The sequence below is a fragment of the Phyllopteryx taeniolatus genome, chromosome 19 (assembly GCF_024500385.1).
Source record: "Phyllopteryx taeniolatus isolate TA_2022b chromosome 19, UOR_Ptae_1.2, whole genome shotgun sequence".
NCBI classification, from domain to species: Eukaryota; Metazoa; Chordata; class Actinopteri; order Syngnathiformes; family Syngnathidae; genus Phyllopteryx; species Phyllopteryx taeniolatus.
In genome coordinates, this window is record NC_084520.1 from 13,126,983 (window position 1) to 13,148,125 (window position 21,143).

At 43.5% G+C, this 21,143-nt stretch overlaps 5 protein-coding genes across 19 annotated transcripts in view; 3 read left to right on the forward strand and 2 right to left on the reverse strand.

Moving 5' to 3' along the window:
* mmp25b (matrix metallopeptidase 25b) overlaps positions 1 to 919 on the reverse strand; it is a 29,169-nt gene extending 28,250 nt beyond the window's left edge. Inside the window, exon 1 of the mRNA XM_061757096.1 lies at positions 901 to 919. The gene's annotated coding sequence lies outside the window, so the exon portion shown is untranslated. The remainder of the gene's footprint in view (positions 1 to 900) is intronic.
* A 56-nt stretch (positions 920 to 975) lies between these two features.
* zgc:92313 (uncharacterized protein LOC436869 homolog) lies at positions 976 to 5,725 on the forward strand. Of its 2 annotated transcripts, XM_061757091.1 has the most exons (7): positions 976 to 1,110; positions 1,192 to 1,357; positions 1,727 to 1,839; positions 2,091 to 2,167; positions 3,411 to 3,682; positions 4,919 to 5,070; positions 5,240 to 5,725. In XM_061757091.1, exons 2-7 carry the CDS (start codon positions 1,312 to 1,314, stop codon positions 5,495 to 5,497), a joined length of 918 nt encoding a protein of 305 aa, XP_061613075.1. In that variant the 5' UTR covers positions 976 to 1,110; positions 1,192 to 1,311; the 3' UTR covers positions 5,498 to 5,725. The 2 variants fall into 2 exon arrangements, with proteins under 2 accessions (XP_061613075.1, XP_061613076.1); XM_061757092.1 differs by having other exon boundaries at positions 1,050 to 1,357; positions 3,411 to 3,538.
* Positions 5,726 to 5,904: 179 nt separating this feature from the next.
* On the reverse strand, positions 5,905 to 12,482 carry mapk7 (mitogen-activated protein kinase 7). 4 transcript variants are annotated; one of them, XM_061757069.1, is made up of 8 exons: positions 12,110 to 12,482; positions 11,150 to 11,453; positions 10,788 to 11,062; positions 10,048 to 10,213; positions 8,359 to 9,788; positions 6,954 to 7,990; positions 6,536 to 6,666; positions 5,905 to 6,236 (listed from the first exon to the last, which is right to left on the reverse strand). In XM_061757069.1, the coding sequence occupies exons 3-8, from the start codon at positions 11,056 to 11,058 to the stop codon at positions 6,089 to 6,091; spliced, it is 3,183 nt and encodes a 1,060-aa protein (XP_061613053.1). In that variant the 5' UTR covers positions 11,059 to 11,062; positions 11,150 to 11,453; positions 12,110 to 12,482; the 3' UTR covers positions 5,905 to 6,088. The 4 variants fall into 4 exon arrangements, with proteins under 4 accessions (XP_061613053.1, XP_061613051.1, XP_061613052.1 ...); XM_061757067.1 differs by lacking the exon at positions 11,150 to 11,453; XM_061757068.1 differs by lacking the exon at positions 11,150 to 11,453 and having other exon boundaries at positions 12,071 to 12,482.
* A 402-nt stretch (positions 12,483 to 12,884) lies between these two features.
* Positions 12,885 to 16,299, forward strand: vkorc1 (vitamin K epoxide reductase complex, subunit 1). Its single transcript, XM_061757094.1, has 3 exons — positions 12,885 to 13,135; positions 14,037 to 14,146; positions 15,889 to 16,299. Exons 1-3 carry the CDS (start codon positions 12,951 to 12,953, stop codon positions 16,098 to 16,100), a joined length of 507 nt encoding a protein of 168 aa, XP_061613078.1. The 5' UTR covers positions 12,885 to 12,950; the 3' UTR covers positions 16,101 to 16,299.
* Positions 16,300 to 16,435: 136 nt separating this feature from the next.
* The window catches only part of LOC133469687 (uncharacterized), a 35,588-nt gene continuing 30,880 nt past the window's right edge, over positions 16,436 to 21,143 (forward strand). For 10 of the 11 annotated variants that reach the window (XR_009785761.1, XR_009785760.1, XR_009785762.1 and 7 more), the window contains exon 1: positions 16,436 to 21,140. Coding sequence is in view for 8 of the 11 variants with exons in the window: in XM_061757062.1 (XP_061613046.1) it covers positions 21,050 to 21,140 (91 nt within the window). In the remaining 3 variants the exon portion in view is untranslated. The remainder of the gene's footprint in view (positions 21,141 to 21,143) is intronic. The other variant, XM_061757055.1, reaches the window with a different exon arrangement.

Sequence of the window (21,143 nt, forward strand, 5' to 3'; positions counted from 1 at the left end):
GCTGACTTCCAAGAAAATCCTACCTATCCTATGTAAAAAGAGATACAAAATAATAATCCCCAAAGGGGATTTTATCTTGGTAAATTTAAATTGCCAAACAGGAAACTATTGTAAAATATACTGTACAAATATTCTTTAAATAGGTATGTTTTTAATAATACCATTAATGTGTAAATACCTACATACCATAAAAAAAAAAAAAATCCAGGTTGACCGATCAAAAATTTTCGGGAGGAAAATCATCAAAGATAAGCGAAATAGACACAAGTTGAAAGGGGTGGGCAACATTTTGTGATGTAGGGTGCACATTAGATTTTTAAAACAGACCTGGGCCAGGCCATTCATAGATGGTGAATTAACTACAAGCAGACATTGTACTATATATGCAAATAGCACAATATGTGAGCTTGCTGACAGACATTTTTGGCTAATGTTAGCAATTTAAAGAGCACATGCCTGGTGAAACTTCACTTGGCAACATGATTCAATTAGAAAGCTGACTGTTTAACAAATATATATTCTGAATTTCTGAAAGTGTTTTTTTTTTAAATTTATATCCTGTATATCATTTGATATTTTATGATTAGAGTGGGCGTGTCTATCTTGACAACATCCAACTACCATACATACATGAAATGATGAAAATTACAAAACATAATCTTAAATATTTATTTTTGCAACCAGCCACTGTTTATCCTCCATCAAAGACAGACAAAATACTGGTTGTTAATGTCACCAAAAACAATGATTGCAATGGTATGTGTGCAGATTTTTTGCCACATAAAATGAGACCTCGGACTTTCACTAAACTGCTCCATTTTCACGGTTACTGACTGAGTGATTCTGATGAGGACACCAATGGGACTTTATTGTGCCATCAACCCAAATACTTTCCTGTACCTTTGTCTCATTTCGGGGGAGGGACTTCAGCCTCCATTTCTCGAATTCCATTGGCTTAGCTGGACCCGGAAGGCGCCTTATGATTGGTCCATAGCGCTAACAGGTAGCTTGATGATTGAGAGCGTTTACCTTGGAATGTGGCCGAAACCGCTTCAGTCTGGACCCGTTACTCGATGTTACTACACTACGAGACAACACAAACGAAACCAGGTTTCATCATTCGTTTCCTTTTTTTTAAAAAACCCTTCAAAACAACACTGCTCCTAAAACAACACTTTGCTCGCTGAACAGTCACCTGGCGGGAACGTCGTCGTACACCAACGCCATTTTCCAGATTTGAACGCCGATGCTGTTTGAGTTTTGCTTCTGTGTGGGTTGGACTACGACTTGTGAGACAAAACACGAGGGCAAATGTCACTAAAGACGCAATTTGTTGCCACTTTGTTGGGCGTAACGGGTGAGTCCAACACTCCGCCTCTTCCCTGTGGTCGCCATGTCTGTTTCTTTGTCCGACGCTGTTTAAAAAGGATAATAATAATAAATAAATACAAATTAAACGGAAAATTTTACAATTGGAATAAGAAATATCATCTCATTCTGGTAAGTAGCGTTCAGAAACACAGTTATAAAATGTTTGGGTAGTGTGTCGTCCTTGACTACAAAGCAGTACTAAACAGTACTGGTATATGTTTTATTACATTCTGCTATCTATCTAGCTATCCATCCTCCTCAAAATGTTTGTTTTATATATTTATTCAGATGATTTATTTAAAAAAAATCCGTCCTTTTCCCATTTAAAAATATCTTTTTTTTTTAATTGACGCAGGTTTTTTGGCCTCGTATGCCCAAGAGTGTGGGAGACCGACGCTCCAGGAGAACAGGATTGTGGGAGGAATGGACGCCTCCGACGGGGCGTGGCCGTGGCAGGTGTCTGTACAGGTGGGTCCCAGTAAACACCGGCGCTCCTCTTCCATCTATCCCTCCTCTCTCTTATCTGGTGTGTTTCTAAGCGGTGTTCAAGTATCTTGTTTATCAACCTGACCTGAGGAGAGCGGGATCTGCTTGTGATGCTCAGGTGACTCACTGTGTGTGCGTGTGTGTGGGGAGTGGTGAGTGTTGGTTGGTGTGCATGTATGTTATTTTTTATTTATTTTTTTAAATATATATACAACTTCCTCTTTGGCCTCCAGAAAGATGCTGGTCATGTCTGTGGAGGCTCCATTATCACAGAGAACTGGATCCTATCAGCAGCTCACTGTTTCCCCAAGTAAGAACACGTGCATAGACACACTTACACACACGCACACAAATATATCAAAGAGCAAGGGTCCAACGCAAGTTTGGAAAAGACGGGAATTAGATTTTGTAAATTTCCAGGTCTGGAAAAGTATGGAAAATATTGTGTGTTTGTAATGGAAACTATTGAGTGGAAAAATATTTACAGTTATGTTTTTAAGACTGTTACCGTTGTTCTGTATTCTAAAAGATACAATTTAGAATATCACAAAAAAGAGGGGTTTGAGAGAGAAGATATTTATTGATCCTACAGGCAAAATCAATCCTCAAGACAGTACAGCAGTTTGAAAAGGTTCATGAGCTGTACATGTCCAGTTTAAAGGTCCAAGGGCAAGGTTTTTATGGCTTTACAGCAAGTTGTGAAACATAAATTGGCTTATATTTTGGCTTTATTGAGCACTCACAAATGAGACATCTTGGGTGTAGTTACTCTATTCACCACAAGGACTACCGGAAGTGATGTAATGTTTGTCAATCGTTAGTGTCCTGCATTTACTTTGAATGGGGAGCTACGGTTTGGAATACGAGCAGAATTAGAATTTCTATACACACGAGCCGGCTGAAAGTAGACTTTTGGTCAAACCCTACATGTATGAGCCGATCGGTAGCTTGGAGCCTATCTTTGACGGCTGCTAGCGGTTACTTTTAACAGCTGCAAGATATCATGAAAATGAAGCTGGTTCACTGCGACAGAGGACGCTGGAAAAGGTGACACAGTATTGCACAGAGCGGATTGGAAATACACACTGGTATGTGTCTGTATATTTACATATATTTAAAAATGTATATTTGCTCCAGCAGGCTGTCGGTAGTAAAAAGCCATATAGTCATGAGCAGTCAGCTGTACATGAAATGTAAGCAGCCCGCCGATTTGATTTAAAACGTAATTGCAAATGGTATTAATTCTTTTATCATTGCCTGCACCATTAGTACAACCAGCTGCCACACTATAGAACAGTGTGAAATAGCAAAATACGCGGCAATAAACTGAACGACCACGTGTGTGCCAGTGCCGAATAAAGTATGGTATATGTCATTCGTTACATCACATCGAAAATAGCCGAAGATGGGGAGATGCTAGATTCAAAACGAAGACGACACATTCTGAGTTACGTATATTCATCGATTGAACTGTATTCTTCTTCTTGTATTGGATAACATTTTTAGAGTTGCACGCTGTAACCAGTCAGTGTGCATCTGCGATCTCCTTTCAGTCCGTCCGACTTGAGTTCGTACATCGTCTATGCCGGCTGGTACTACCTGAACAATGTCAACCCGCACCATTCGGCACACCGCGTCAGCGATGTGGTGATCCCGTCCGGATACGTGGAGCCTCACAGCGGTAAGGATGTAGCCCTGGTGCGTCTCTCCACCGCCCTGACCTGGTCGGACTGGATCCGTCCCGTGTGCCTTCCCGCCTCTGGCACCCTGTTTCCAGCCAGCTTGCAGTGCTACGTCACCGGCTGGGGGAACATCCGCAATAGCAGTGAGGCTCACTTCATACATTTCATTTTTTTCTAAGCATTAACAACGTTAATTTATTTGACACATGGTGTTTGCTGAGGAAGTTCTAAGGTGCAAGGCAAATACGGAAAAAAAATTAACAAGTTAAACAACACATACATTCAACAAATTCATCATTATAAGGTACTGACAACTTAAGTTAATACTCCACATTTGTATGATAAAATATATTTTCATTCCAGCGCAAGGTAATTTGTGTCAAAAGTGTAGTTTTTGTCAAAATGCTGTGCGGTATTTAGTTACAGCCAGCAGTTTAATCATCCATCCATCCATCCATTTTCTGAGCCGCTTCTCCTCACTCGGGTCGCGGGCGTGCTGGAGCCTATCCCAGCTGTCATCGGGCAGGAGGCGGGGTACACCCTGAACTGGTTGCCAGCCAATCGCAGGGCACATAGGAACAAACAACTATTCGCACTCACAGTCATGCCTACGGGCAATTTAGAGTCTCCAATTCATGCATGTTTTTGGAATGTGGGAGGAAACCGGAGTGCCCGGAGAAAACCCACGCAGGCACGGGGAGAACATGCAAACTCCACACAGGCGGGGCCGGGGATTGAACACCGGTCCTCAGAACTGTGAGGCTGACGCTCTAACCAGTCGTCCACCGTGCCGCCACCGGTTTAATCATATCTATTTTAAAAAAAAAAAGGTATATGTTGAGTTAAAAGATTATTCTGGTATAATTTTCATGTAAAATGAAAAAAAAAAGAAATCAATTAATTAATCATTATTTTTTCCTATAGTTGATCAAATCCATTTTGTGGAAGGTCTATTAGGTAGTACAGTGGACCCCTACATGTTTGTGGTTCACCATTAGCAGATGCACCTAGATGCAGATTTTTGGGGGGAACCTATCCTCCACTTGTTTGTTTTTATTTTTTCCCCCCATGGCAATTATAATCATTCACAAATTTTCAGTATTCGCGATCGTCTGCGAATAGCGCGGGGGCCCTCTGTACAATGAACCGCTGTGCATGGTTCACTATTTGCGAAATAAGCCATTGGTCTAAGTTTTAAGTAAAATTAAACATTTTTGGGATTATGTTCATAGTCATCTTTTAATGATCAATACAATAAAGTTTTCACACACTAAGAAAATGGAAGTTTTGCTGAAAACATGAGGATGAGGGACATGCTTGTAATGTAATGTAAACTTAATTTTTTTTTAAATTCATCTGCCTCTCTGCCCCCCGCCCAGTCCCGCTGCCAGGAGTGGGGCCTCTGCAGGAGGTGCAGGTGCCAATCATCTCACAGGCTTCCTGTCGTGCGATGTACCAGATGGAGCAGGTGGACATCTTGTATGACATGATCTGTGCCGGCTACCAGGAGGGCGGCAAGGACTCCTGCCAGGTACTGTTGGATCAGCTCTTTGCGTTGCCGTGTTTACACAAATAGCTGCATATACACTTTACAGTAGTACCTTGAGTTACAATTGCCCCAATTAGGAGTTTTTCAAGTAACAAGGTGCTGCTTGGTCAACATTTGATTTATTACCTGTAACAGCATCTTCTTCCAACAGGGCGACTCAGGAGGGCCTCTCGTCTGCCAGATGGTGAACGGAACCTGGGTGCAGGCGGGAGTGGTGAGTTTCGGCCTGGGCTGCGCTGAAGCTAACCAACCAGGTGTGTACGCCAGGCTCACCAGCTATTCCAGTTTCATAAGAGACAACGTACCAGAGGCCCAGCTGTACGGCCGAGCTCATCGGCAACGGCTGGAGGGGGCTGCAGTGGTGCTGCTTGGCTGTTTGTCTGCCATGCTGGTCCTGCTTTGGCTATAAGTAAGCTTCAACAAATAAGATTTTTTGGAAATCGGGCCAAATGAAGAAATTCGCATTAATTGAAACTCATATGAACATGAAGCAATATGCACCAGAAAATGTAATATAATTGTTAATTTGTAGTAGTTGAAGTGTGATTTTTAATGTTTTTGATATGTTTGTATTTCAAATGGCAACAGTGAGCTGCCTTCATTTTGTTTTTGAAATAAATGTAATTCAATACTCTGAGCCCTACATCTTGTTGGCAATTCCCAAAGGAACTGTTTTCTAAAGTCAAAACATTTAGCTCTTTTTTTTTTTTAATTAAATATTTTTCAAATATAGTTTGGTCCTTGGAGGACATAATGCTTTATATGGGAGGTAAACCTGTGGGGTGGTTTAAAAAATCAGACTTAGATGTAGAAAACTTAAATTTTAATCGTTTATTGACATTCACAGGCTGATACGGTGATTTGTTTGTTTTTAGGTCTAGGAGACCAACGTAAAAAAAAAAAAAAAACCTTGGTAATGCAGTTCACAAAACTAAAATTACTTTTAAATTAATTCATTCAGTCAAAAAATCCTGACATTCAAACAAGCGTGGGCACTCGGTCAGGCATCAGGTGGGATGGAATCACAGAGAATCATGGGAGAGCCCAGCTGGAGCTCCTGCTGCAGCGATTCCAGGTCGGCCAGCGTCATTCGGTGAACCTCGCTCCAATCGGATAAAAGCGAGGCTGAAAGTGGAGCCGAGTCGTAACTGTTGGAGGCAGACAATAAGACACAGTTGTATTAGCATGTGCACAACCTAAATTACACTACTTAGAAAAAAAATAGGGGTATGAGGCATTTGAAGGAAATTTCAGGATTATCCTAAAATGCACTATTATAACCTCTAGGGGTAAACATGGAGTTCAACAGGATGTTCTCAGAGGGAAGTGATATTTTAGGTTCATCTTGAAATTTCACCCAAATGTTCTCTCTCTCTCTCTCTCTCTCTCTCTCTCTATATATATATATTAAAAAAAAGTGTTTAGCAAGAATTGTTTAGGAGCTCACCTGTCTCGGTCACAGTGTTGCAGCTCTGTGAGTGACTGCGTGAGAAGATCGTCCAGGTCGAAGCCCACGCCGTAGCCCGCCCCGCTGCCTTTAGGGGTGACCGAAAACACTGGGGGCAAAACGTCCTCAACCTGAGATGGGAGAGCACACTCAATTAATCCAACTTTGACATTTCTAGCTTTTTTTTTTTTTTTTAAACCCCCACACAGATTATTTTGCAGTCAACATAGATCAATCGATGATCTCATTGATAGTTTTATTTTTTCCAGGTTTCAACTCACTCACTTTCCACGCCCAACTTGTTCATCCAATCACATTCAGATACCTTTGTGGCCTCACAAACAGTCTGAACTTAAAACTCTAACACTAATTCACGTATCACAACTGCAGGGTTGCTACTCGCGACAGTATAAAATACCTGAGACTTGGAGAGCTGTAGTGTTACTGTGTGGATGTCAGGGGCAATGGAGGGCCCCTCCTGTCCAGTATCTGTGAAGCCCAAACTGGGATGAGCATGCAAGGGGACCCCGCACAGAGATTTTTCCCCAATGGAGGAACACAGCTTCTCCACAGGCCTGGTGTTAGCAGTCGAGGGCGTGAGGTGATGGTTGAGGTGATTGTTGCCGCCAATATCCCCGTTGGCTTCGCTGGTGCTTAGTGTGGTCGGGCCTTTGGTCAAAAAAGTCTCCAATGGAAGAAGCTGCTTCTGGGAGTTGGTTACGGCTTGACTTTGCGTTGTGAGAAAGTTTTGCTGTGGCGGTGTCCTGTGCGATTTTGCGTGTTGTGATGGCCCACTCTCTAATTGCTGTCCACTCCAATTACCGAAGCAGTTGAACCCGCTCGGGCCACCGCTCTCGTCGTGAGGTTTGAGCGTGTTGTTCTTAACAAAGACACCAGAGACTGCCATCAGGTCCACGCAGCTGCTTACGGCAAGGACAACATCTGCTGGTTTCTTCTGGCTCATTGCAAAGAGTAATTGCTGGTTTTTGCTGGGAGGCTGCAGAAAACCGGACTGACTGGCTCGGACTTGAGAGATTAGCTGCTCGTGAGATGGAAACTTTGTTGTTTCCTTTTCAGGTTTGTTATTAGGTGATCCTTGAGCATTGTCCCCCAAAACAACATTCACATTATTCTTTCCTCCTTCGCTATTAGGCGCGTGAGATTTGTCATTGCGGCTGTCCATCATCTTTGTCCAGCGCTGCAAGAGGCTCTTGTCGTCGTCACTCAGCAGGACTCCGCCCAGCGAGTCCCCACGCCTTCCCTCTCGCCGCTCCTTCTCCTTCAGTTTCTTCTCCCTCTCCCTGGCGCGTTCCTGCCTCTTCCTCCGCTTCTCCTCACGCTCTCGCTGGCGTTCCTGAGCTGTGACGGGCCGACGCGACTCTGGATTGGAAATAGACGACGATGTTCCTCCTCCTCCATTGGACACCTCTGTGCCCAGTGCAGGAACACCCCCATCTGCAATGGAAATGATTACAAAAATGAAATTACGATACGCATGACCAAAGTCCTGCCCAGGGGTCATTTGCAGCCCACTACGTATTCTAAATCTAATTTTTTTTTTTATACTTACTGGGAAACCCAGCCCACATCATAAGGTTGCAAGGAAAAGTCAAAACGCTGAAAAACTATTTTTCACAAATGAAAATGTAACAAAACATGCTACTATAACAATTTGTCACAATATACCTATTTTGTGGCAACAATTAGGCATTTAATATGATGGCCACAATTTAAAAAAAAAATAATTCAAACATTCCTATGTCTGGGGCGCCGTATGTAAAAACACTTTTAAAGGACTAAAAAAAAATAATAATAATACATACCACCCCTGGCTTTATTTCTGAATAAAGCTGCTTTCAGAGCTGCTTTGGTGTCTTCTGATATCGTCCCTTCTTTCCTGGGCCCCTCTGAGGTACCTTGGGCAGGCCTCTGGTTCGTAGCCAGTGACTGTGAGAGGCTGTGGGACAGTGACTGAGCTTGGGCAGCTGACAGCGACAGAGAAGGCACAGTACTGGCTAAAGGTGTCATGGAGGAAGGAGGCTGGTGCTGGTTCCGGCAGGGCTGAGGCCTCCTTTCCTGCCCCTCGTTGTCCCGCATGGGTTCCGCAACGTGGCTGGTCTCGGGTGTTGTCAAATCGATGGTCTCCGGTTGGCCACTGTCCGAGCTGGCGCTGGGCATGTCCACGTCGACCGGACCGCTTTCGCTTTTCGTGAGGCACGGTAAATTGAGGGCATCTTTATTACATGTGTCCATTTGATTTGTGAATGTCCGGTTAACCTCGGCTGGTCTTTGTTGCTCTGTCGACTCCGCCTCTCTCATCTGTGAGGCTTGCTGGTTCTGTTTGCTGGGAACCCGTGTGGACTCACTTAGGCTCGTCGAGGAAACCTTACTGCTTTGTGTTGTGGCTCCTCCGCCGACACCGCTGCCGTTTGTCCTCACCAATGGCCTAAACTGGAGCCTCTGACACGAGCCCTGCTTGTTTCTATGAAAGTCTTGGATCTCCATGAGGATTTCCTCTTTGATTTGCTCCTTGCTTATGGGAAGCTTGTCAAACTCAAAGTCGAACGCCGGCACGCAGATTGGCTCGTCATCTGGATCGTGGTACTTGGCCAGGTACGGATGTTCCAGTGCCTGAGTCACACTGATTCGCTCACGTGGGTCAAAGCGGAGCATGGAAGCAAGCAGGTCCAGAGCGCCCGGCTCTGCTTGGGGGTACAGTTTGGCTAAGGGCACAGCAGATTGGGACGGAAGAGACTGAACGTACGAACGCACCCTGTCGGCTCTAATAGCACCAATTAGCCCCTTGGGAGGGGTGCCCAACACGGACAAAATGAGCTGGAGCTGGTGGACGTAGTGCTTGCCGGGAAAAAGCTGCTTTCGCCCCAACATTTCGGCAAAGATGCAGCCCACGGACCACATGTCAATGGCCAAAGTGTAATGATTCAGGGACAGGAGCAGCTCGGGAGCCCGATACCATCGTGTCGCCACATACTCGGTCATGAAGGAATGAGAGTCCTCGGCTTGTGAGCTCAGACCCCTGGCCATGCCGAAGTCTCCGATTTTCAGCTCGCAGTTCTCGTTCACCAGCAAGTTGGAGGGCTTGAGGTCCCGGTGGATGACGTTGGCAGAGTGCACGTACTTAAGGCCGCGGAGGAGCTGGTACAAGAAGTAGCGAGTGTGCTCCGGGGTGAGCGCTTGGACTGAGTGGATGATCTGGTGCAAGTCACTTTCCATGAGGTCCAGCACGACATACCTAAACACACAATTATAAGAATAGTAGAAAATGAACCGGAGCGATTCCACCCAACCATAGAAAGTGGGTATCACTTTACTAGGTAACTATCTACAAATTTACTGTGGTATGAAGTAAAAATACTTTCTTACTGTACTTGTTGATTTTTCATATTTGAATGGCCCACAGTTCGTCAAGGAACTTTGGGAATTTGCAGATGTTTTGCTACATCTGCAAATTCCCATCCTTATGCATGTGTCAGAAAAACAACAGTACATACACAGACTTGAAGGCAGAGTGAGGAAGGTTCGGCTGCAGGATGTCTTTGATGGCGATGATGTTGTCATGTTTAAAGTGCTTGAGAATTTTCAGCTCCCTCAAGGTGCGCTTGGCGTTTGTCACCACTTCGAAGGCATTGGAGATCTTCTTTATCGCCACCTGCTGGCCTGAGGTACGTCAAGCATGTGAAAGCCTGAGTACATTACTGCACACACCTTGTCTGACAGCACAAATAATGACTGGAGTTTTCTGATTAAGAGTGATTTTTTTTTTTTTTTTTTACAGTATACAGGCAAGAGTGAATTTAGAGTTGCACGCTTTCAGTGTATTTCGACATTGTGCTGCAACAGTTGATGCAGCATAAGGAAAGGCAAGGTTTTCCTACTAAGCTCCAGTAATAGTTTTTGTACTGTATATTTTGGTGTTTAAATACACTGATCAATTCCCTTTTGTTTGAGGTGTCAGTTTTATAGTAAACGTACACCTGAGAGTAACTGTTGGGAGCAAGCACGCTTTACCTCTTATTTAGAGAACTCTGCAAGCAAGAAAGTGAAAACAGACCTAATCAACACTTTAAAGAGGGTATTATTAGGTTGGTGTGTTTTTAATAAGTTTAAGTGTATTTATGTGGGAGGGGTACACTGTATAAGAAAAAAACAATAAGGTCTCTATCAAGCGCCTGTGCTGAGCGGGTTCGCTGTACACATGAAATGTGTTGGTCTCAAATCAAATCAGTCGTACCATTATCTCGTCTCCTGGCAGATGACACGACACCATAGGCACCGGTGCCAATGGTTTCAATGACGTCATACTCCTCGCCCACATCAAATTTCACATCCAGCGAGTGCTTTTTAAGCAAAGCCAAGTTTTTGGCAGTTGTGCTGGTGTCTGTGCTGCCGCTTATCGTCTTGACCGCATGCTGATTGTCGTCATCTTGTGCGGTCGTCATTCTTTCAGGCGCCACGGCCACAGGTTGACAGTTTTGACCATCTCCATGCTCCTCAGATGACATATCTCTGTGGAAATGAGAGGAAGGAATTGGGATTCAACATTACAGACATAAAAATGGGTTAGCGGCATCTTTTATTCGACTCAGTTGGTACCGTGGGCAGCGCGACGACTGATTAGCATATCTGCTCCATAGTTGTGAGATTCTGGGTTGGGGAATCAGCTACAACCTTCCTGTGTGGCGTTATAGCATGTTCCCCCTGGGCTTGCATGGGTTTTGTTCCTCTCATGTTCTAATTACATGTATGTTATCTTAATTGAAGACTCTAAATTGTCCATAAACGTGAGTGTGAATGCTTATTTATCTGCATGTGCCCTGCGTCTGACTGTCAACCCGTCCAGGGTGGAGACCGCCTTTTGCCCATAGTCAGCTGGGATAGGCTCCAGATCCCTGCAAACCTGAACAGGAAAAGCGGTATAGAAAATGGAAAATCTATCAAATCTATTCTTCTATCTATGCCAGTGACAGGCACAATACTTAACAGGTTCTTTCGCTGGCTGGAGATGCCATCTACCTGTTGCCATTTCATACACCAGAATGGCTTTTTGTTCAACTAAAAACGCCCAGATTTCCCACTGCATAAGTAAATTTGTGAGTAATTTGAGACGAGATAATACTTTTTGTAAGCTTTTGGTTTGGTGGTGTGCCGTGAGATGTTTCTAAATGTAAAACGTGATCAAAGGCACTGCTTTCGAAAATTGTGCAACTTTCCCCCCCCCCCCAGTTAAATGATCGACGGGCCAAGCCAAAGGAGAATGCAGATGATTCAGGTACTCATCGACAGCAGTGCGGCGACGCACCTTCACATACAACGAGCTCTGTGGACTGAAATTCCCCGTGCAAACCAATGAGGTAAAACTACGCATTATTTTTCTCTTGTAATGCCTTGCAACAAGCAAAGGACTGCCTCGTCCCACAGTACACTATCTCCCATCTCTCATGGCAGGGGCGTAGCCTAGTCAACCTCAAATAATGTAAGTCGGTGTCATTTATTCCGTGAGTAAATGCAACCAACCGTGGAGGTGTGTTTAAGCGTCACGGAACGGTCGTTCACCTTGCGAGCTCACCCACGCGCCAGTGAATTGAGCCTTTTTAATCCCTCGGTTGCATGTCTGTGTCTTGTTTATTGGTCTGCCGTTTCCTTGTCTTTGTCTTCTTCTTCGGAGTCGTTTCACGGCGGTCGCCAGCCATTAAGTTGCACGACCGCCATCTATCGGACCAAATGCACACTCTAGGGGCTCAAACGCGTTCGCCTCCACCCCCGTTGAGCCACGCGGGCGATTCTGTGACATAAACTACGACAGTCCCGTTTGGTTTATCATCGCCTCCGTGTTACTGCAAAAAGTCGTCCATAAAGTAGGGGATATTTTTCGAAGAATAGCATCACACTAAAGCTGGAAGTTTTGCGTGTCCCGGAGGTCTCGTGCTGAAAAAAAAAAAAAAATTACACCGCGTGGCATTTTGATTGGCCTCTTAGGGGCCAATCAATGTGATGAGACGTCACGATAACCTATCCAATAAGAACAGGGAAGGCGGGATACCTGCGCTGATACGCTATATTTTTTTCTTTTATTTATTTACATGGTAAAAATGAGGTGTATTTACCGAAAAGAGATGTATTTGTGTTGACGTAGGTTTAGTACCTCACTAAATAAACAGCGTGACGCCACTTTGCGCCCTGGCCTTTTCCATCTCTGGCAAACCAATGAAAATGTAGGGCTTGAACTATCAGAGCCAATCAACAAGTAAAGAGGCGGGGCTATAACTCCCAGGGCCAATCAACAAACGAGCTGCGTAAAGGGACAGGACACATCCCAGCCTACATTGGCAGCACATCATCATTTTCTTCCCTACGAGTGAAGGAGTGGACGTAATTTTTTTGCGAGGATATAAACATGGCAGCAGTAGCAGTAGGCTTACCTAAGTGGGAGAAGACAGTGCGCGTGCTTTTGTGCGTCTTTGGTTTGATTTTGTCAGTTTACGCGCTTCACGTGGAACTGTCCCGAGAGCACGACCCCGATTACAGAGCGATGTGCGACCTGGGAGAGTCTGTCAGCTGCTCCAAAGTTTTCACATCCAGGTGTTGTTTTCTTGTTGTTTCTATTACACTTTATTACAAGAATGCGCCCACGGGCCACTGTGATGCCGTGGTGTTGGTGGGGCTTAAGTCAACGGCCTCTTGTGGCCGGAATCCTCCCCCTTCAGTGCCACGTTTTACAACACCCCCACTCTCGTGGAAGGACTTCTCACCTAATTTCAAATCATGCGTGGTGGTTGTACCGTGCACCCCCCCCCCCCCCCCCCCCAATAAACAAACAAACAAACAAAAAAACACGATTTAGCAAGATTGGGGAAATCATCACTTGTTGCTGTTCTTTTTGTTTAACTTGTTTTATTGTTATTATTTTTATTTTAACTAAAGGTGAACTTGAGCCTTGGAGTCCGTTGACCCCAAATTGTGAAATGCGCTTCCCTTGGAGCTAAAAGCTGAATTGAAAGATTTGAGTATACTATTTCCGTGTAACTATAAAATGAAAATTGTGATTCCGTATATTGAGTGTATGTAACTGTATTTTAAATATTTGAGGCACTTGGTGAGTCTTTTGCCCCATCTTGCGCTATCTGTAATATACAAGCAACCGCCGCACCCGAGGAAAAACAACCAATCGGAAACAGAAGGCATCACATTACGAGGTGTCAATCAGTGACCGTCAACTTTTTTACAAATCGTATTTATCATGTAGTACTGTCAAGTCGCAATGACTTCTCTTTCTCTGTGTAGCTATCGCTTTCTCTATCTAGCTATTTAGCTCACGAGCTAGCTGTATCGCTTTCTCTATCAAGCTACGGTATCTCTTTCTCCAGTTAGCTCTCTCTTTCCAACCTATCTAGCTATTTCTCTATTTAGCTCTTTCTCTTTACCAAGCTATCTATTCATATGTATACAGTATTTATTTTTGTCATGTATTTATTTTTTACAGATGGGGACGTGGTTTTGGCTTGGTCCAGTTCTTTGTTGCCCAAGATAGCCCTTTGAACCAGCCCAACAGTGTTCTTGGAATCATGTTTTATACTCTGCAGCTTGGCTTGGGTTAGTTTGGCATCCCCAAACGATAGAATACAGATACCGTGTGCGTGGTTGTGAGCAACAGCAATAAAAAGCACAAACCAGAATGTTGGTCAGCGTTCCAGCTATTTTTAAATATATATTTTTAGTCATTTGCTTTGTAGTTGTTGAAGGGACAAACTGTAAATTTTCAGCTAGATAGAGCAACTTAAATTTGATAGGTAGAGATAAAGTATTGTATTTAATGGCATATTGTACATGTGATGGTGTCCCTCTTAATCCATCCATCCATCCATTTTCTGTACCGCTTATCCTCACAAGGGTCGCGGGAGTGCTGGAGCCTATCCCAGCTATCTTCGGGCGACAGGCGGTGTACACCCTGAACTGGTCGCCAGCCAATCGCAGGGCACACATAAACAAACAACCATTCAGATTCACACCTACGGGCAATTTAGAGTCGTCAATCAACCTACCACGCATGTTTTTGGGATGTGGGAGGAAACCGGAGTGGCCGGGGGAAAACCCACGCAGGCACGGGGAGAACATGCAAACTCCTCACAGGCGGGGGTGGGGCTTGAACCCCAGACCTCAGAACTGTGAAGCAGACGCTCTAACCAGTCGGTCACCGTGCAGCATCCCTCTTAATATTTAGTATATATATATATATATATATATAAAATTTAAAATTTGGAAATATAGTATTGTGACATGCAGTTCTGAGGACTCGGGTTCAATCCCCGGCCCCGCCATTGTGGGGTTTGCATGTTCTCCCCGTGCCTGCGTGGGTTTTCTCCAGGCACTGCGGTTTCCTCCCACATCCCAAAAAACATGTATTAATTGGAGACTCTAAATTGCCCGTAGGTGTGACTGTGAGTGCGAATGGTTGTTTGTTTGTTTGTGCCCTGCGATTGGCTGGCAACCAGTTCAGGGTGTGTACCCTGCCTCTCGCCCGAAGATAGCTGGGATAGGCTCCAGCACGCCCGTGACCCTAGTGAGGAGAAGCTGCTCAGAAAATGGATGGATGTTTTATAACAGTTATAGTTCTTCGTGCAGGAGTTTTCAAACTTTTTTGGTTTTGGGGATTCAATAAGTTTACATCTTAGAGAGAATAGGTTTGACAAAAAATGGGCAAAATGGGTCATTTGTGAATGCTGAACCGCGAATATTTGGGGGGGGTTTCAATGTAAAGAATGAAGTTGGATATTTTCAAGAAATGAAAACTCAAATATGTACAAGAACAAGGACATATTTTGCCAGGATAAAAAGTCATATTCTTACAAGAAGAAAGTTGCATTTTCCAAGATAAAGTCATAAGACTATGATGGCAAAGTTTAATGAGGGAAGAAAGTCATATTTTAACAAGCTAATTTTAAAAACTAAAAGTGTATTCTTGTAATTTATTATTCTGGAAAAGACACCTTTATTTTCTAAGAAATATGTGTATGTTCTCGAGAAGATTTCAATTTTGTTGTAAAAAAAAATAGAACTTTATTCCTGCAATATGATGTCAGATTTATGTGAGGATACGTCACAATCATAACAGAGCTTTAATTGGCCTAAAGCTAAGGTACGAAGAAGTAATAACACTAAAATGTTTTTTTTTTTTTTTTACTGACGTGCCGCTCCCCAAATGTATAATAGGTATGCATTTTTTTTTAAATAGTCAAGCATAGTTTATTTCAAGTTGTTTTGTGCAACCCAGCTGGAGCCCCTTTAGAGTATTTCCTCGATGGTCTCACTCGGTCATGTGTTTGTTTTGGTCACAGGTCTTTTGCTGTCCAAAAAGGCCGCTGTGTTCTTGGTGCTGTCCTCCTGGGTGTCAGTGGCCGGCTCGATCTACCTGGCCTCTATTCTGGCTTTCGTACTGGGAGACTTCTGCATGGTATGCGTGTCTACGTACATCGTCAACTTTGGTTTGCTCTACACCAACCTCAAGCGAAGGAGCGCCATCGAGGGGATGAAGGAGAAGGCGGGCTAATAATCCTTCAACAAAACAAAACAAAAATGTTACATTCAACACCTTTTTTTTATCTTGGCCCAAAGTAACATCTGTGGTGTTACTGCCTTGTTTACTCCTGCTGAGACTTTACACCCAAAAAAACAGGCTCCATCTTACTTTTTCAGTCTGCAGTCAGCTTTTTAAAAAAATAAAATAAAAATAAAAAATTTGTTTCCATCCTCATGCATTTCATTATACAGTGTTGAATAAAAGGTTGACTGATATTATTATTGTTTTGTGGGACTTGAACAATACCCAAAACCGATCTCTAAAAAAACAGCAAAACGAAACGATGACAGTGAAACCGCGCCTATTTGCGACCTTGTCCTCAGTTATCCATCCATCCCTTTTCTGAGCCGCTTCTCCTCACTAGGGTCGCGGGCGTGCTGGAACCTATCCCAGCTGTCATCGGGCAGGAGGCGGGGTACACCCTCAACTGGTTGCCAGCCAATCGCAGGGCACATAGAAATAAACAACCATTCGCGCTCACAGTCATGCCTACGGGTAATTTAGAGCCTCCAATTAATGCATGTTTTTGGGATGTTTTTGTTATATACAAATAATAAAATGTACCAAAACAACATCAAATAAAATCAACAATACTGTCAAACACGTAGTTAAATATTGACTTGACTGAACAAAGGTACCTGAAACAAGACAACAACATTGTTTAAAAAAAACAAATATAAAGTTGGAAAACTTTATATTTGAAAAAAAAAAAGTTAGGTCGTAAACCTATTTAAAGATGTGCAAAAGCTTTAGCAAAAAAAACAAACTACATTAATTCTTCAATACGTCCCCCCCAAAATAAAAACAATTTAATAATAATAATAACATTGTATTTCTAGCTAACTTCTCTTCATAGAGCGCTTATTTAATTATTGATTATGTCTTATCAGTTTCGTTTAGTGTGTAACAAGCTGCGACTGAGTTTTAGATTTAAAGGGGATTTTAAGAAAATGAGACTAAATAATTTTATTACTTTTTAACCCACTAATGTGGTCTATAACCTGTACAACTCAACTGGATTTTAAAAGAAATATCTTCGAACGGGGCGGCACGGTGGCCGACTGGTTAGAGCGTCAGCCTCACAGTTCTGAGGTGCGGGGTTCAATCCCCGTCCCCGCCTGTGTGGAGTTTGCATGTTCTCCCCGTGCCTGCGTGGGTTTTCTCCGGGCACTCCGGTTTCCTCCCACATCCCAAAAACATGCATTAATTGGAGACTCTAAATTGCCCGTAGGCATGACTGTGAGTGTGAATGGTTGTTTGTTTCTGTGTGCCCTGCGATTAGCTGGCAGCCAGTTCAGGGTGTACCCCGCCTCCTGCCCGATGACAGCTGGGATAGGCTCCAGCACGCCCGCGACCCTAGTGAGGAGAAGCGGCTCAGAAAATGGATGGATGGATCGATCTTCGAATGGGGGAAGTAACAAAAAAAATAATGTGGATGCAGAAGTGTTCACACCCTCTGATAAGTGAGAAGCGGCTGTGTTCCCAATCAGTGGCGTTCAAAGCGGGTGGCGAACTTGGATCTGTTTTTGGGGGTGTCAAAATCCCATCAGCACCACCTCTACCGATTATCAAAACAATGTGTGTGTGCTCCCACTGTCCCACTGTCCCCCTGAGGGCAACCATGAAACTATGTTGTGGCCCTCGCTCAAAACAAGTTTGGCCCCTGTGGTAGAAGGCGTCAAGTACAGTATGGCTTGCTAATCCACATTTCCTGACGATAAAGTAGCTCTAATGAGGGTCCTGGGCAAAGATTTGTCACCTGAATACACCCACACAAGTGTGTTTGTATGTTTGTGTGTGTGTGTGTGTGTGCTGCAACCACAGACAATAGAAAGCCTTTAAAAACCAAATAGATTTGGTTGTTGTTTTTTTGCCCATTTTTTGCCTTGCCTGCTCTGAAAGGTGCCTTTAAATAAAATGCATTATAATTATTGTTTTGTAAAATGGAGTTGACAGCTGACATAATTTTTTTCCAGCCATTGTATGAAGGCATCAAACCACGCTGTAGATGATGTAAACTTTACTATTACAGTGGAGTGGGGACGTATAATTAATGTTCAGTTCTTTACCCTAAGAATGTAGTGCTGCAAGAATTTCTAAAGCCTAGTGCCGTTTTTATCTCAGACAACATGCGCTGGGAGGCAAATTGGCGAACACTTAACTAAAAGATGGAACTGCAAGCATTAGTTAATTTCTGTGGACATTTCTACTTTTGCCCACTTTAACCTGTCAAAATATCAGAAAGATCGGCCCAATATATTGGATTTTACGGACGTTAAGGAGGCGGCACTGTGGCCGACGAGTTAGAGCGTCAGCCTCACAGTTCTGAGGAGCGGGGTTTAATCCCCGACCCCGCCTGTGTGGAGTTTGCATGTTCTCCCCGTGCCTGCGTGGGTTTTCTCCGGGCACTCCGGTTTCCTCCCACATCCCAAAAACATGCATTAATTGGAGACTCTAATTGCCCGTTGGTGTGACTGTGAGTGCGAATGGTTGTTTGTTTGTATGTGCCTTGCGATTGGCTGGCAACCGGTTCAGGGTGTACCCCGACTCCTGCCCGATGACAGCTGGGATAAGCTCCAGCACGCCCGCAACCCTTGTGAGGAGAAGCGGCTCAGAAAATGGATGGATGGATGGATGTTAAAGATTTTATTCTCCATTAAAAAAACTAGCTCAATGTCCCAAAACTTCAATCAATCAATCATAACCAAAATGTATGTGGACATCTCTCCTTATGCCCACTTCAACCTCTGAAATTATCAGAACAATGGGCCAATATATTGGTCTGGGGCTGGGAAGACTTTATGGGCATGTCAGCAGCAGATAGTCAACAATCATGTTTCTCAAAAGGCCTAAAGAATGCATAATTGCCCTTGACAGAAAAGCCCCTTTTGAAAATGTTGTTTGTCAACTTTGTGAGATGTCAACTATTTGCAGTATTGACTTCAGGCATTTCACATTGAACGTAAGGTAAGTGATGACAATTCTGCATGCGCATTTCCATCAAATTAAATGAACAAGGAAGTAGTTCACCTTTTTTGGGGGGTAGGGCAATGGGAGGGGCTCACCGTTTTGCAGGTGACATGACCACCCAAGCTTAAATTCAGTGACGTGCAAGAAGTTGTCCATTTACACAATGGCTTGGAGGGAATGGCCCAACATATTGGCTCTGGTCAGCCTTTTAATTGCAAGTAAGTTGCACTGAAATTCTTGACTTTTGTATGCTGTAATGTTTTGAGCATAAACAAATCACCCAAAATATGATTTATTTGTGCTTTGGATGATCATGTGACATTTGAGTATTTTGCAGTAGTATATACTGTATAGTCAAATTCAAACAGGAAGTTAGCTGTGATGTGGTTTCTTTTTTGTATAAATGATTGTACTCATACAATATCAATGAATCCTTAGTGCAACATTTTGAAATTTTTTTGAAATCAGTCTAATTTTTTGTGATATATAAAATTGAAAATTTGGAAATATAGTATTGTGACATGCACTTGGGAAAAATGACTTGAGTTTTTAACGTTTTTCAGTTTTTACAAGGCGGCACGGTGGCCGACTGGTAAGAGCGTCAGCCTCACAGTTCTGAGGACCCGGGTTCAATCCCCGGTCCCACCTGTGTGGAGTTAGCATGTTCTCCCCGTGCCTGCGTGGGTTTTCTCCGGGCACTCCGGTTTCCTCCCACATCCCAAAAACATACATGAATTGGAGACTCTAAATTGCCCGTAGGCATGACTGTGAGTGCGAATGGTTGTTTGTTTGTATGTGCCCTGCGATTGGCTGGCAACCAGTTGAGGGTGTACCCCGCCTCCTGCCCGATGACAGCTGGGATAGGCTCCAGCACGCCCGCGACCCGAGTGAGGAGAAGCGGCTCAGAAAATGGATGGATGGATGGAAGTTTTTACAAAATGTTGGCGCCTTGTATTGTGTTTCATTCTGGATGTTATTTTTTTCATTTTATTTCATCTTGGTAAAATAATATTGTCATGAATTGTAAATGAACCCACTTCAATTGAAATCTAAACCCTGACAGAGCACAAAACAGGAATTTTGAACTTTGGTGACTTTAAAAAAAATGTTTTAGGGGGCTAGGCCGCAGCTCACCCTTGAACCTAAAGAGGATAATTGGAATAGAAAATGGATGGATGTATTTAAAAATACAGAATTTGTAGTTATTTATAAATCAATTTGGTAGCGCTTATCCTCACTAGGGTCACGGGCGTGCTGGACTCCACATATGTATATATTATTTTATTTTGAATTATTAGTTTTATTTTCGGCGGCACAGTGGACGACTGGTTAGAGCGTCAGCCGCACAGTTCTGAGGACCCGGGTTCAATCCCCGGCCCCGCCTGTGTGGAGTTTGCATGTTCTCTCCGTGCCTGCGTGGGTTTTCTCCAGGCACTGCGGTTTCCTCCCACATCCCAAAAACATGCATGAATTGGAGACTAAAATTGCCCATAGGTGTGACTGTGAGTGCGACTGGTTGTTTGTTTCTATGTGCCCTGCGATTGGCAGGCAACCAGTTCAGGGTGTACCCCGCCTCCTACCCGATGACAGCTGGGATAGGCTCCAGCATGCCCACGACCCTAGTGAGGAGAAGTGGCTCAGAAAATGGATGGATGGATGGATAGTTTTATTTTTTATTTTAACCTTTTATAAATTAATATAGACAGGCACTACAACCTTTTTATTTTAAACAGTACTAGAAAATGTAATTTGCATGGAGTAAAATGTCTGTATTTATGATGAACACCAATTTATATATGTATTTAGTCTAATCTTTGTAAAGGGCCAATTTGTCATGATCAAAATGTAGTTAATTTAAAATAGTGGAAGGTGTTAACTCTTTGTTTGAAATATGTTTCATATTTTTGAGATAATTAAGTCACTAATTGTACCGTGTGTTCAGCTATTCAATGTCAACCAACCTGTTTAGACAAGTTATAATTCTCGTTTGTGTGTGTGTGTCCGTATGTGTTTCCCCAGAGTCGTATGCTCAGCTGGATGGTA

What these genes read in the sequence shown, in the direction of transcription:
- zgc:92313 (XM_061757091.1), top strand. Translation starts at nt 1,312, where the DNA reads ATGTCACTAAAGACGCAATTTGTTGCCACTTTGTTGGGCGTAACGG. An exon ending in CGTGGCAGGTGTCTGTACAG is followed by an intron (nt 1,840 to 2,090) that starts GTGGGTCCCAGT and finishes TTTGGCCTCCAG; the next exon opens with AAAGATGCTGGTCATGTCTG. An exon ending in GCAGCTCACTGTTTCCCCAA is followed by an intron (nt 2,168 to 3,410) that starts GTAAGAACACGT and finishes ATCTCCTTTCAG; the next exon opens with TCCGTCCGACTTGAGTTCGT.
- mapk7 (XM_061757067.1), bottom strand. Translation starts at nt 11,058, where the DNA reads ATGTCATCTGAGGAGCATGGAGATGGTCAAAACTGTCAACCTGTGGCC. An exon ending in TACAGCTCTCCAAGTCTCAG is followed by an intron (nt 6,667 to 6,953) that starts GTATTTTATACT and finishes CTCCCATCTCAG; the next exon opens with GTTGAGGACGTTTTGCCCCC. An exon ending in CAACACTGTGACCGAGACAG is followed by an intron (nt 6,237 to 6,535) that starts GTGAGCTCCTAA and finishes TGCCTCCAACAG; the next exon opens with TTACGACTCGGCTCCACTTT.
- vkorc1 (XM_061757094.1), top strand. Translation starts at nt 12,951, where the DNA reads ATGGCAGCAGTAGCAGTAGGCTTACCTAAGTGGGAGAAGACAGTGCGC. An exon ending in TCCAAAGTTTTCACATCCAG is followed by an intron (nt 13,136 to 14,036) that starts GTGTTGTTTTCT and finishes TATTTTTTACAG; the next exon opens with ATGGGGACGTGGTTTTGGCT. An exon ending in TACTCTGCAGCTTGGCTTGG is followed by an intron (nt 14,147 to 15,888) that starts GTTAGTTTGGCA and finishes TTTTGGTCACAG; the next exon opens with GTCTTTTGCTGTCCAAAAAG.